The 15,513-nt window shown below is 34.0% G+C and overlaps 1 protein-coding gene across 5 annotated transcripts in view; it reads right to left on the reverse strand.

Annotated features, from left to right (window-relative positions):
- The window catches only part of Cep83 (centrosomal protein 83), a 121,123-nt gene that overhangs the window by 61,988 nt on the left and 43,622 nt on the right, over positions 1 to 15,513 (reverse strand). For all 5 annotated transcript variants that reach the window (XM_076854950.1, XM_076854952.1, XM_076854951.1 and 2 more), the window contains exons 3-5: positions 15,272 to 15,422; positions 7,398 to 7,490; positions 5,154 to 5,285 (exon numbers count right to left, since the gene is read on the reverse strand). In XM_076854950.1, coding sequence (XP_076711065.1) covers positions 5,154 to 5,285; positions 7,398 to 7,490; positions 15,272 to 15,422 — 376 coding nt within the window. The remainder of the gene's footprint in view (positions 1 to 5,153; positions 5,286 to 7,397; positions 7,491 to 15,271; positions 15,423 to 15,513) is intronic.

Here is a 15,513-nt window from a genome sequence, read left to right on the forward strand (position 1 = left end):
AGAGAGATACAGGGGAACAGCCAGTCTGTGGCACAGTCAGAATATACATTAGTGGGTCAAGTTCACGGCATTCCAAAACAATTACCCACAGTACAGCAAAGATCACTTGTTCCAAATCACCATAACAGATAATAACAAAGTTGGAAATACTGTGAGAATTACCAAAATCTGACACAAAATAATGAAGTGAGGACATGCTTTGGGAAAAATGGTGCCTACAGATTTGCTCAATATAAAGCTGCCAAAATCCTTCAATCAATAAAAAAAGTAATAATTGTGAAATGTAATAAAGCAAAGTGTAATAAAACAAGGTATGTTCGCACTTTATTACATGAATTTGTATGTTTAACAATAGTTTAAATTGTAAAATGGGAAGGTGACAAGAGTAGATTCTACTTTGAAACTATATTTGCTATTACTATAAACTATCTTTGAAATTACATTTGGGGCTTCATGATATATACACAAGTACCTCACCAGGTTTTTCTGTGTTTGTGTATAGAAACTGGAGTATAAAGATAAGTGATAAAATGAAAGTAAATCCCCAAGTATTTACTTAATAATTTTGTTCCTTAAAATCAACTGGCAAGTAGAAGAGGAAAAAAAAAAACCCAGTTTTATCAGAAAGTCTTACTTTTATACATTCTACTAATTATGACTTCTTAGCTAGCAGTTTATCTTCAGATTATTATCAGAAGACATACCAATTATAAAAGTTAATGACACCACTCACCCTTAAAATTTTTTAATAGTCGAGAGGTTTAACTCCCAGCATCCCTCAAAAATAAAAATAATAATTAAAATTTTTTTTTTCAATAAAATGTTAAACTCTGAAAATCATTTCGGATTTAATGGGTGAAAAATAGATTTGTCATTAGATTTCTGATGTAAGTTTTATTTTTTAAAAAGAAACAACAAAACTGAGATACTGGAAAATACAAATAAACATTACCAGATTCATCATTTAATTTGTTTAAATACAAAGTCTAAATAAAGAACCACAGTATGGAACTTCAACAGTCACTCTTAATATGCTAAATCTTCATTTTAGGCGAGAAATCTTTATCATTTTTATTTTCCACAAGAAAAATTTTATATGGAGTTCCATTAAGTCAACAATACTAACAAATTCAAAACCTTTATAATTACAGATATTGTAAGTCAACAGAGCACTTAAAAAAATTGCAGTTGTTGGCAGGCTTTTGATCAGAGTGAACCTTCAAATCATGGTTTATTTCAAACTTAAAAACTAGGTTTGGGGTTGAGATACCTAAGTTGGGATTTTCGAGTTCTATCATTAACCTAACTGCTAACTTTCTGTGAGAATTTGGACAATTCATTTATGTTGTGCCTCTTCAATGGAATATTACTCAGCATTAAAAGAGAAAAAAATTATGGCATTTACAGGTAAAATGGATGGAGTTGAAAAATATCATGCTATGCCAAGTAAGCCAATCCCCAAAAACCAAAGGCCAAATATTCTCTCTGATAAGTCGATGCTGATCCATAATGGGGGGCAAAGAGGGAGCTCATTGGAAAATGGAGGAACTTTGATTGGACAAAGGGAGGGGGAATAGGGAAGGAACGATGGTAGAATAAGTACATGTAGGACTGCACATATGGTGCAACGTTTACATTGTGTACAACCAGAGAAATGAAAAGTTGTGCTGCAATTGTGTACAATGAGTCAAAATGCATTCTGCTATCATATATACCTAATTAGAATAAATGAATGAATAAATAAATAAGTAAATCATAAGATAAAATGGATGAAAAGGGACTAGGGTTGTGACTCAGCGGTATAGTGCTCACCTAGTACATGTGAGGCACTGGCTTGGATCTTCACACCACATAAAAATAAGTAAATAAAATAGAGGTATTTTGTCTATCTCCCACTAAAATATACACATATATTTTTAAAACATATATTTTAAATGGATGAAAAAAAGACAGCTCTACCCCATCTCACTGACTCTTATGATAGAAGTGATACAATAAATGCATAATAAAGCACATAAAGTTGTAAAGAATTTTTTAACACAAAAAAATATAAATATTTATAGTATTCTGGTACTATCATGCTGATGGACTCAAATGATTCACAGTTCACATAGCTTCTAACATAGAATAATCATGTAACAGTTTGCTCACTGGTAAGAATAAGTCAGCCTATTCTTATAAAAATAGAAAAAGCAGTCATAAAATTCATTTAGAAAAATAAGAGGCACAGAATAGCCAAAACAATCCTCACCGAGAAAAGTGAAGCAGGAGGCATCACAATACCAGACCTTAAATTATATTATAGAGCTGTAGTAACAAAGAGGGCATGGTATTGGCATCAAAACAGGTATGAAGACAGAATAGAAAAAGACACAGAGACAAACCCACATAAATAAAGTTATCTAATACTAGACAAAGGCACCATAAACATACATTGGAGAAAAGATAGCCAAATGGTGCTGGGAAAACTGGAAATCCATATGTATTAAAATAAAATAAGGAACTGGGGCTGGGGCTCAGCCACAGAGCACTGTCTCGCATGCGTGAGGCCCTGGGTTCGATCCTCAGCACCACATAAATAAAAAATAAAAAGGTTTTGTGTCCACCTACAACTAAAAACTAAATTTAAAAACTAACTAAATAAATAAAAATAAGACTCCTATCTCTCACCCTGTGTAAAACTCAACTCAAAGTGGATCAAGGGGGCTGGAGTTGTGGCTCATTGGTAGAACAGTTGCCAAGCTGGGTTCGATCCCCAGCACCACAAAAAAAAACAAACTATATGAACAAAATAAAGGTATTGTGTCCATCTACAACTATTAAAAAAATAAAAAAAGTGAACCAAGGACTTAGGCATTAGACCAGAGACCCCACGCCTACTAGAAGAAAAAGTGGGCTCAAATCTCCATCATGTCTGCTTAGGAACCAAATTCTTCAACAAGACTCCTAAAGCACAAAAATCAAGAAATGGGATTTTATCAAACTAAAAAAGCTTCTTCACAACAATCAATCAAGAACATGAAGAGAGACCCTATAGAATGGAAAAAATCTTTGCCACCTACACCTCAGAGCACTAATCTCCAGCATATATAAAGAACTAAAAACACCAAAAAACAAGTAACCCAATCAATACATGGGTAAGGGTACTGGACACTTCAGGGAAGAAATAAGTATGGTCAACAAATATATGAAAAACTGTTCAACATCCCTAGCAATTAGAGAAATGCTAATTACATGCTAATTAAAACTACACTGAGATTTCATCTCATTCTAGTCAGAATGGCAGTTATCAAAAATAAATGTTGGTGAGAATATAGGGGGAAAGGTACACTCATGCATTGCTGGTGGGACTGCAAATTGGCGCAACCACTCTGCAAATAAGTATGGAGATTCCTCCGAAAACTTGGAATGGAACCACCATTTGATCCACCCAACTCCTCAGCATATATCCAAAGGACTTAAAATCAGCAGACTATAGTGATGTGGCCACATCAGTGTTCATAGTAGCTCAATTCACAATAGCTAAGCTATGGAACCAACTTAGGTGCCCTTCAACAGATGAACAGATAAAGAAAATGTGATTCAAGTACATAATGGAATATTATTCAATCATAAAGAAAAATAAAATTATGGTATTTGCTGTCAATGGCTGGAACTTGAGACTATCTGCTAAATTAAATAAGTCAATCCCCAAAAAACCAAAGGACCCTATGATATGCAGATGCTGACCCAAAATAGGCTGGGGCAGGGTGGTTCACTAGACTGGACTGAACAGTGGGGAATGGAGGGGAAGGATGGGAAGGGGATTGAGAATGGGAAAGACAGTAAAATGAATTGGACATAACTTTCCTATCTTCATATATGAATACACCTCCATGTCATATACAGCCACAAGAATGGGAAGTATGTAAGATATGTCAAAATACATTCTATTTTCATGTATAGCTAAAAAGAACAATAACAACAAAAAAGAATAAGTCAGCCTAATTACAAAGGCACAGTTTTAGTTTTTATTATTGCCTAGTACATGTGAGGCACTGGCTTGGATCCTTAGTACCACATAAAAATAAGTAAACAAAATGGAGGTATTGTGTCTATCTACAACATTATACACACACACACACACACACACACACACACACACACACATGTATACACATATATATTTATTTATATAAGTTAGTTTTTATTAGATGCCTAGAACATTATAAGTAATAATTGGTAAAAGAAGGAATAATATTTTAACTCTTAATTCCAAATAAAATCAATATAAAAATATAAAATACAAATGTTTCTACAAAGAAATGTATAACCTACCTACAGACAACAAGTTATTTGCTTTTATTTATTTATTTTTTTAAAGTGGTGCTGAGAATCGAACCCAGTGCCTCACACTTGCTAGGCAAGTGCTCTACCACTAAACCACAACCCCAGCCCAACAAGTTCTTTTTATGAATGTGCAGAAGAAAATTGGTATTTCTCTCCTTCCCTCTTGAAAAAGCATATGAAAGTAACATGAGGAATGAAAAACAGAATCCCCATTTTTAGTAAAACTAGGAGACAAACCTTAAAATGAGTAGAAAAGCTGGCAAAAGAAATGGAGATGGAATAGGAGTGCATGCTGTAGGTAGCAGAGAGAAAATTTTGCAGCTGCAGATGTCAGAAAGAAGAAAGTATACTTTCTGCAGGTGGTGGGCATACATGAAGGTAAAATTTCCTTGTTTATATCAATGGAAACAAGGTGCTATGACTGACAGCTAGAGCTCCCCAGGCAGTAGTTTGGTTCAAGAAGTAGAGGGGACACTGCTAAACAAGGAATCACATAATCTACATTTATCACATAAACTAGAAATTTATGTCCATGGCTATGGGAGACAAGAGACTATATAGTATGGCAATCCCCAAAGTGTTTATCTCAATTGGCAGAGAAAAATTAAAGAGCAAAGAAATTTTAAAAATCAAACAGCCAAAACACAACATTCACAAGAAAAATGTTGTTAGAGAGTAAATGAAAACCATTACAAATACTTCACCATTAATTATTAAAACATAATCATGCAATCAACTCTAATTCGAGATATACAAAAATACATAATCATAAAATTTTATTGACTAGAGAAATTTTGAATAAACTAGTATAATCAATTACTTACCTCTGATTCATATTTTATTTTTTCCTCTTCTGAAATGCGTGCAAATTCTTCTTTCTGGTGTTCAAATTCTGACTTGAGAAATGTATGTTCATAGCGAAGCTTATTATATTCAGCTCTATACTTCTCCACTTCCTAAAATAAGATTGCAATTTATAACAAATTTAAAAGTGAAATTTGTACTCAGTCCAAAAAATCACTTTTAGAAATAAAACTACATAGTATATCGGTAGCCATTCTGAAAGTAAAAAAACGAAATTAATAGGAATACAAATGAAACTTAGAAAAATCCTCCTAAGCATCCTACAGACAGAATTACTGAGAAGGTACCAATGAAAACAATTATCATTTAACTAATGTTGTTTCTTCACTGATTCTCATTATAATAAAAAATGTACAGCATGAAAAAGGTGTGACCTCTGGGCTTAATAAATAATGCTTAAGAATGCAACACACCTTTCAAAATACAGCTAGATTTTTTAAAGTATAAGATACTCCTCTAAAATTTAGGCAAGATGAACTCAAAAGTAGATAAAAGAACAGAATATTTAGTAGAGTACCTTAAGGTGCAAACAAATATTAGAATGATAGCTCAACTCGCTGTACTACCCTGAAGGATATTTGTAAGGACTCTCTCTCTCACTCACCAGAAACACATACAATTCCCCAGGGGGCTCCAATCCTGCTTCCTAACCACCTATAACAGCTAGAACTCTAGATAGGGCAGAGGGGTTGGAGGGGAAGGGAAGGGGAATGGGATTAGAAATGATGGTGGAATGTGATGGTCATTATTATCCAAAGTACATGTATGAAGGCATGAATTGGTGTGAATATACTGTGCATACAACCAGAGGTATGAAAAATTGTGCTCTAGATGTGTAATAAGAATTGTAATGCATTCCGCATTAAATTAATAATTTAATTTATAAATTAAAAAAGAAACAAAAAAAACTTAACAAGAAACAGGCAATATAGCAGAAAGATGTAAGAGACATTATTTCAAGAAGTATTAAGAAACTAGGTAATGAGGGAAAATGTCTCTCGAAATATCAATCAGCCTTGCTGTAAATTTTTTGTTTTTGTTTTTATCACTGTACATCTTTAGTTGAAAGTTTTCTAAGCCAGTTGACAAGCCAAGAAAATGGGTTTCATGATATTAGAGATAATTTGTTTTGATTTTAAAAACCTCTTTTTACTTTATCAACTACCTTAAGTTTGAGTGATTTTATTTCCAAAAATTAAATCTATTCTCAAACCAGAATACTGCCACTAGCAATATATTCAAAAGATCATAGTATCAAGCCAATAAAACATTATAAAAGAGGATTCCACAACCATTCCATGTAATGGTATATCACTAGACTATAATCTCCCAAAGGGGTCCATTTGAAAGGGGACAATGATCATTTGTACATATAAGGCCTAAATATATTTGTTTAAAAAGGTATAGTACAAAATGTCTAGCACAGTACCAAATCTACTTAATATCTTTTCCTCTTCCTTTTATTAAACGTTTAATCATATCATACCAATACTTTATAAAAGGAGACCGGTCTCAACCTTAAGGACAACTAACAAATATTTTCCTTTCTGAAGTTGCATGAAATGCATTCCTTCATTGGGGAAAAAAACTAATTGAGCACCTATATACTGTATGTCACGATCTATTCTAGGAACTTGAAATAATGAACAAAATAGAGAAGTTCTTCCTCTTGTGCAACTTCCATTCTAAAGGTGCTAACAGAAAATAAGCACAATAAATAAATCAGTTAGCATGTTAGAAGGTGGAAGGTACTTGAGAAAAGATTAAAAATACAGCAAGGTAAGGGGGATCCAAAGATTTAAGTAGTGATGGGGAAAGCAGATTGCAATATTAAATGGGGAAAGATGAGGGGAAAGTTAAGTAGGCCTCAGTGACAAAAGTAACATTTTAAACAGAGACTTGCAAGAGATGAAGAAGTTAGCCAAGATAAATCTGGAGGATGAATATTCAAAGCAGAAATAATGCTATAGCAATGGCTCTTGAACTACACCACTTCTAGAGTGCCAAAGAAACATCAAGAGGCCAATTAGGAAGGAGGAAACGAGGCCAGAGAAATAATGCACTGCAATCCTGTGAAGCCTTAGAGACCACAATATGGACTCTTTAAAGGGGAGCCACTGAAGAGATTTTGAGTAAAGGAAGGATGCTTTTCATCAACTTTCATAATCACATGAAGATAAATGTTCATCTACATAATTACTTACTTCATCCAGATTCCGTAAACGTTCTCTCATTGGAGTTTCTAATTCTTGTTGTATTTGGGCTCTTAACAATTCCAATTTTTGTGGCGTTAAAACCTAATATGTAGAGAGAGAATTATACATATGAAATTACAAATACTGAAAGAATTCTCCAAATTTCAAGTCTCTCCTTCTAATTATGGCAATGGAATTCAATTCATAGATATTTTCAAAATGCAGCTATTTTACCACAATCACTGCATAAATAGAAACATTATTTGAAAAAATACTTTTAAAATCTCAATTTAAGGTTCTCCCAGATGTCAAAAATTTCATTAATATGAGGTAAAGACAATCACTGATTAATAATTATTAAGAACAACCATGTTGGCAACTAAGGCTATGGTTTGGATACAAAGGCTTATGGCATAATTTAATAAATTATTATAATAATTGAATTATAATAGCTATTAATAATTAACATACATAAACTTAATAAAGGTATAAAATTTTATTATACCAGGAGAATTCTTCAGACTTACTTTCAGTCAGAAACGGCTAATTTTTTTTCTGACCAGCAAAACTAATCTAGGCTCTCCTCTCTCATACTCTTATAAAACTCATATTTCGATAAATGATTAAATATTTATATAAAGTTCATATAAGCAAACACAGTTTGTCTATTCCTCACTGTATTTGCAGACACTTCCCACCAAAGCCTACTACATAGAAATCACTTAATTATTACTTCATGAATGCCCAAATACTGGTTATAAAATTAATCTAGGACTGGGGATGTCGTAGCTCAGTGTGAGAGTGCTTGCCTAACATGCATGAGGCCATGGGGTCAATCCCCAGAACCACCAAAAAAAAAAAAAAATCTAGTCTGGAGTTATATAAATTTCTATGCAAATGAAAATGCTCAATTTACTTCATTTAATTATCAATATTCCATATATTTTATTTAAAATATTACATTTTACTATTAAAGTTCACTAAACCAAAAGCATTATGCAATGTACTATAATGTACATACCACAGTACTCTAAGCATCTTACCTGCATTAATTTATTTAAGCCCCACAACAATCCCACTATGTAGCTTCAATGAGGCACCCTAAAATCTAAATAACTTTCTAAAGATCACAAAGACCCACGTGAAGCTCATTTTTTTTCCCTAAGTAATCAAATTCTGGAATTAAAAATATCTCATACATACAAATAAAGTAGGCAATGGAAGCTTTACCCAACAGGTAAAGACAAAGAAAAAACGTATTTTGGATAGAAAGAATGATGCACCAAAGGAAGAAGGAAGCCAAAGCTTAGGTACAAACCAAACTAAAGAACAGTGAAACAACATAATGAGAGGACAATAGAGTAACATTTTTAAGATACTGGAGGGAAAAATCTGTTAACTTAGAATATGATATTCAGTGAAAATTTATAAAACAAACTTTTTCAGCCAGGTGCAGTGGTGCACACCTGTAATCCCAGCTTGAGAGGCTGAAGCAGGAGGATCGTGAGTTCAAAGCCAGCCTCAGCAACAAGGTGCTAAGCAACTCAGTGAGATCCTGTCTCTAAATATTATACAAAAAAGGGCTAGGAATGTGGTTCAGTGGTTGTATGTCCCTGAGTTCAATTCTCAGCGTGTGCACGCATGCAAACACACACACACACACACACACAAAAGAAAAAAAACCTTTTCAGATGTAAAAACATAAAAATAAAAAGCTGAAAATTATTCTCACCAGCAGAGCCACACTGCTGTAAGAAATGTTAAAGTCCTTAAAACACAGGAAAAAAATTTTTTAAAAGTACTAGATGGAAATATGGGTATATGAAGAAATGAAAAGCACCAAAATCCACAACTATAGGGGTAAATATATAATTTTTATTATTATTTAAAACTGTTTTAAAGATAATGGCATTTTAAACAAAAATAATAATCTAGTGTGGGGTTTATGGTTGGGATTGGCAGAGATAAATTATATTACAAACAGTAAGAAGGGGTTTGTCCTGTGGAGGCAAATGATCTCCTGCAAACTTTGCTGACAATTTTGTAGAAGGCACAGGGCAAAGTAAGCAGAAAGTTAGCTGACCTGTGCTCGCTACCCTGTGCAGCGATGCAGCTATGCAATACCCACATAGCTCCTTAAACATGTTTAATTATGTCATAGATACCTCTTGGAAACAGTGCTTTAAATTTTACAGTGATGTGCAGCACTGGCCTAGGTCACCTAATAGCAAACAAAGGTTTAGAAGTCTTCTGATCCTTGAGTTCTCTAATAAAGAATCTCTAAGATTTTTTTTTATATATTCCTAGAATCATTAAAATTAAGCACATAATAAAAATCTCTTCTTTGCCCAGACCCCAAACATACAAAAACCAAAGACATTACAGGATTTTCTCCATTCTATTTTAGGAGAAACTCTCCCATATTTAAGACTTTCAAAGAAGCACTGCAACTACTTGTTTTATAATCTAGGTATCATTACCTACATAAACAAACCTTTAATACTCCAACACTTGCAGTAATAGTAACATAAAGTGGCCAAATAGTAACAAAAAATGTTTTCAAAGTATTTTTTCATTTAAGAGGGCAAATACTGTGCCAAAAATTCTTAATATATTAAGTAGTGAAACTAAGTAATAAATTTTGATATGAGCATCTTAGTAACCAAAACAAAATAGGAAAACATGGGTTATACATTTTTGATGGCCTGGCACAAAAACAACATATACATTTATGGTAACATTTTTAGTTTTAAACAAATACATATCAATGATTTCTCGTGTTAGAAAAAGATTTTGCCTTTAGCACATAATAACAACATACTAGCTAAGTATTCCTAATTCAAAAATGTAAAATCTGAAATGCTCCAAGATGTTCAAAGAATTCCGGATTTGGGATTTCAGATTTACAGACTAGGAATGCTCATCCAGTGAAGTCAATGCAAATAACTGAAAAAATTTTAAAACTCCAAAATCTGAAATACTTTTGGTTCCACGCATTGCAGATAAGAAATATTCAGCCTGTAACAATAATAGCTAACACGTATTGATCACTAACTACATCAAAGCACAGTAGTGGCAACCTTCTATGCAATCTCTTATTGGATCTTTATAATTATTCTATGAGCTTGGTATGATTATTCCCATTCACTATGCAGAAATGCTCTTTAAATAAATTTCTTTTCAATTTCTTTTTTTTTTCAGAGCAGGGTGGAGCTTCCTCTATCTTTATTTTATTTTTTATTTTATTTTTTTATTAATTTTTATTGTTGGTTGTTCAAAACATTACATAGTTCTTGATGTATCATATTTCACACTTTGATTCAAGTGGGATATGAACTCCCATTTTTACCCCGTATACAGATTGCAGAATCACATCGGTTACACATCCATTGATTTATATATTGCCATACTAGTGTCTGTGGTATTCTGCTGCCTTTCCTATCCTCTACTATCCCCCTCCCCCCCTCCCCTCCCCTCTTCTCTCTCTACCCCCTCTACTGTAATTCATTTCTCCCCCTTATTTTTCCCTTTCCCCTCACTTCCTCTTGTAATTTTGTATAACCCTGAGGGTCTCCTTCCATTTCCATGCAATTTCCCTTCTCCCTCCCTTTCCCTCCCACCTCTCAACCCTGTTTAATGTTAATCTTCTTCTCATGCTCTTCGTCCCTACTCTGTTCTTAGTTACTCTCCTTATATCAAAGAAGACATTTGGCATTTGTTTTTAAGGGATTGGCTAGCTTCACTTAGCACAGTCTGCTCTAATGCCATCCATTTCCCTGCAAAATCTATGATTTTGTCATTTTTTAATGCAGAGTAATACTCCATTGTGTATAAATGCCACATTTTTTTAATCCATTCGTCTATTGAAGGGCATCTAGGTTGGTTTCACAGTCTTGCTATTGTGAATTGTGCTGCTATGAATATGGATGTAGCAGTGTCCCTGTAGTATGCTCTTTTTAGGTCTTTAGGGAATAGACCGAGAAGGGGAATAGCTGGGTCAAATGGTGGTTCCATTCCCAGTTTTACAAGAAATCTCCATACTGTTTTCCAAATTGGCCGTACCAATTTGCAGTCCCACCAGCAATGTACAAGTGAACCCTTTTCCCCACATCCTGGCCAGCACTTGTTGTTGTTTGACTTCCTAATGGTTGCCAATCTTACTGGAGTGAGATGGTATCTTAGGGTGGTTTTGATTTGCATTTCTCTGACTGCTAGAGATGGTGAGCATTTTTTCATGTACTTGTTGATTGATTGTATGTCCTCCTCCGAGAAATGTCTGTTCAGGTCCTTGGCCCATTTGTTGATTGGGTTACTTGTTATCTTTTGTCTAATTTTTTGAGTTCTTTGTATATTCTGGATATTAGGGCTCTGTCTGAAATGTGAGGAGTAAAGATTTGTTCCCAGGATGTAGGCTCCCTATTTACCTCTCGTATTGTTTCTTTTGCTGAGAAAAAAACTTTTTAGTTTTAGTAAGTCCCATTTGTTGATTCTAGTTATTAACTCTTGTGCTATGGGTGTCCTATTGAGGAATTTGGAGCCCGACCCCACAGTATGTAGATCGTAGCCAACTTTTTCTTCTATCAGACGCCGTGTCTCTGATTTGATATCAAATTCCTTGATCCACTTTGAGTTAACTTTTGTGCATGGCGAGAGAAAGGGATTCAGTTTCATTTTGTTGCATATGGATTTCCAGTTTTCCCAGCACCATTTTTTGAAGATGCTATCCTTCCTCCATTGCATGCTTTTAGCCCCTTTATCAAATATAAGATAGTTGTAATTTTGTGGATTGGTTTCTGTGTCCTCTATTCTGTACCATTGGTGCACCCGCCTGTTTTGGTACCAGTACCATGCTGTTTTTGTTACTATTGCTCTGTAGTATAGTTTGAAGTCTGGTATCGCTATACCGCCTGATTCACACTTCCTGCTTAGCATTGTTTTTGCTACTCTGGGTCTTTTATTTTTCCATATGAATTTCATGATTGCTTTCTCTATTTCTACAAGAAATGCCGTTGGGATTTTGATTGGCATTGCATTAAACCTAAAGAGAACTTTTGGTAATATCACCATTTTGATGATGCTAGTTCTACCTATCCATGAACAGGGTATATTTTTCCATCTTCTAAGATCTTCTTCTATTTCTCTCTTTAGGGTTCTGTAGTTTTCATTGTATAAGTCTTTCACCTCTTTTGTTAGGTTGATTCCCAAGTATTTTTTTTTTTTTTGAGGATATTTTGAATGGAGTGGTTGTCCTCATTTCCATTTCAGAGGATTTGTCGCTGATATACAGGAATGCCTTTGATTTATGTGTGTTGATTTTATATCCTGCCACTTTGCTGAATTCATTTATTAGCTCTAATAGTTTCTTTGTAGATCCTTTTGGGTCTGCTAGGTATAGAATCATGTCATCTGCAAATAGTGATAATTTGAGTTCTTCTTTTCCTATTTTTATGCCTTTAATTTCTTTTATCTAATTGCTCTGGCCAGTGATTCGAGAACTATGTTGAACAGAAGTGGTGAGAGAGGGCATCCCTGTCTTGTTCCAGATTTCAGAGGGAATGCCTTCAGTTTTTCTCCATTCAGAATGATGCTAGCCTGAGGCTTAGCATAGATTGCTTTTACAATATTGAGGTATGTTCCTGTTATCCCTAGTTTTTCTAGAGTTTTGAACATAAAGGGATGCTGTACTTTGTCAAATGCTTTTTCTGCATCTATCGAGATGATCATATGGTTCTTATTTTTAAGTCTATTGATGTGGTGAATAACATTTATTGATTTCCGTATATTGAACCAGCCTTGCATCCCAGGGATAAATCCTACCTGATCATGGTGCACAATTTTTTTGATATGTTTTTGTATCCGATTCGCCAGAATTTTATTGAGGATTTTTGCATCTAGGTTCATTAGAGATATTGGTCTGTAGTTTTCTTTCTTTGAAGTGTCTTTGTCTGGTTTAGGAATCAGGGTGATGTTGGCCTCATAGAATGAATTTGGAAGTTCTCCCTCTTTTTCTATTTCCTGAAATAGCTTGAAAAGTATTGGTATTAGTTCCTCTTTAAAGGTTTTGTAAAACTCTGCTGTATACCCATCCGGTCCTGGGCTTTTCTTAGTTGGTAGTCTTTTGATGGTTTCTTCTATTTCCTCAATTGATATTGGTCTGTTTAGGTTGTCAATATCCTCCTGACTCAATTCAATTTATTTTCTATAAAAGTCAGTGACAACATTAAATCTTGGACAAGGCATTTTTTGCAATTAGATAATACATGATTATTTTTAAGATAATCACCTTTCATAAATTTTCACTGAAATATTTCTTAATGATCTTACTGTTGAAGTTTTCTTCACTTATAATTTGCACAAATTGCAAGCATCCCTTAAAGCAAATAGCTAAATTGAGCCTCTGAATATTCATAAAACAAATTAATTCACTGATTCTACTGGCTTATATTTACATTTCTCCCTTTCACTCACATCTCTGAGGTTTTTGCTTTGTTTAAATGTTCCAAATATACCTAGAAATGAAGCTGAGCATGGTGTAGATTCCAGCCCAAGCATTCTCCTTCCCCAAACCAAACCTTAGTGGTATTCCCAACAGCAGAAGTCTTGAAGATTCTGAATGATAAACTGCTAAGGCTGCTGTCAAAGAAATCTATGCTGGATGACATGCCAGATTAGATAACTTAAAAAATTACCTTCTTGCTCTATGAACTTATGACTTTGGTATTAATAATCTTATTATTCATACCATTGTTTGCAGATGCTATTCAGAAAGTAAAGAGATACAGGAAAATAGCATTCATTCATATTTGATTAATTTAAAACTACTAAGCTTGGGCTGGTATTGTGGCTCAGAGGTACAGCACTCCCCTGGCACGGGCGGGCCCCGGGTTCAATTCTAAGCACCACATAAAAATAAAAACATTGTGTTGTATCCATCTACACTTAAAAAAATAAATATTAAAAAACAAAAAAACTACTAAGCTTGACTGGTAAGCTTGACTACTAAGCCTTTTTTTAGTTTGGAAGCACATGAAAAATGACCAGTGTAAAAAATACCCAAGAAACAGTAGTTTAGTATTTTTGTATCAATTGTCTTTTCCTTCAAAAACCCATTTACCTTAAAATGTGCACATAAATTATGCATACATATTGTTTTTACAATCTCTTTTAAGAAACTCCTTAAAAATAACTATCAAATAAGGCTCAATAGTGCACATCTATAATCCCAGCAACCTCAGGAGGCTGAGGAAGGAGGGCTACAAGCTCAAAACCAGCTTCAGCACCTTAGCGAGGCTCTCAGCAATTTAGAAAGACTCTGTCTCAAAATAAAAAATAAATAAAAAGGGCTGGGGATGTGGCTCAATGGGTAAGCACCTCTGGGGGTTTCAATCCCCAGTAACAAAATGATAAAACATAACCATCAATCATTTTTACTTTAGTTTCAATTGTAATAAACACACAAAAACTAGTAACATCTTTTGAAAGAAATTCTTTAATTCTGAATTTTAATCAACTCAAACTGGCCTTTTCCCTAATTATTCTGTATGTTGAAATATTTCAGAGTAGGTAATATAGTACTAATTTACATAAGTTTGTTTCATGGTTTCCCTTTCATGATAGCTAATATTCTAGAACACATAAAAGAAGATTAAATTATAGCAGCTGGAAATATAGCAGAGAAAAAAATCACTAAAGATAAAGAGACAGAGCTGGAGATGCAGAGCTCAATGGTAGAGCATACTTCCCTAGCATGTACAAGTCCCTAGGTTTGACCTCCCAGTACTGCTAAAAATAAAAATGAAAAAGGTGCAATTTAACACATTTATCAAAACTACTTCCTTCCCCTATCTGACTAGTTTTATACAAACTCAAATATATTTTCTTACCTGCAGTTTTATTTCTTCTAAATCTTTAGTTTTCTCTACTAATTCCCCTTTTAGCTCTTCAAGCAGTAGCTGGAATTTTTCCTGGTTTGTTTCCTTTTCATTTAACAAGCGCTTGAGTTCATTTTGTGATTTTATGTACTCACCCTGCAATCTGATTTAAAAAAACATTAAAAAAATTCAATTTTAAGTATGTCTTTGTTCTCTAACTGCATTACTTTATTAACACTGTAGTATCCGAACGC

Source organism: Callospermophilus lateralis, chromosome 4, assembly GCF_048772815.1.
Source record: "Callospermophilus lateralis isolate mCalLat2 chromosome 4, mCalLat2.hap1, whole genome shotgun sequence".
NCBI classification, from domain to species: domain Eukaryota; kingdom Metazoa; phylum Chordata; class Mammalia; order Rodentia; family Sciuridae; genus Callospermophilus; species Callospermophilus lateralis.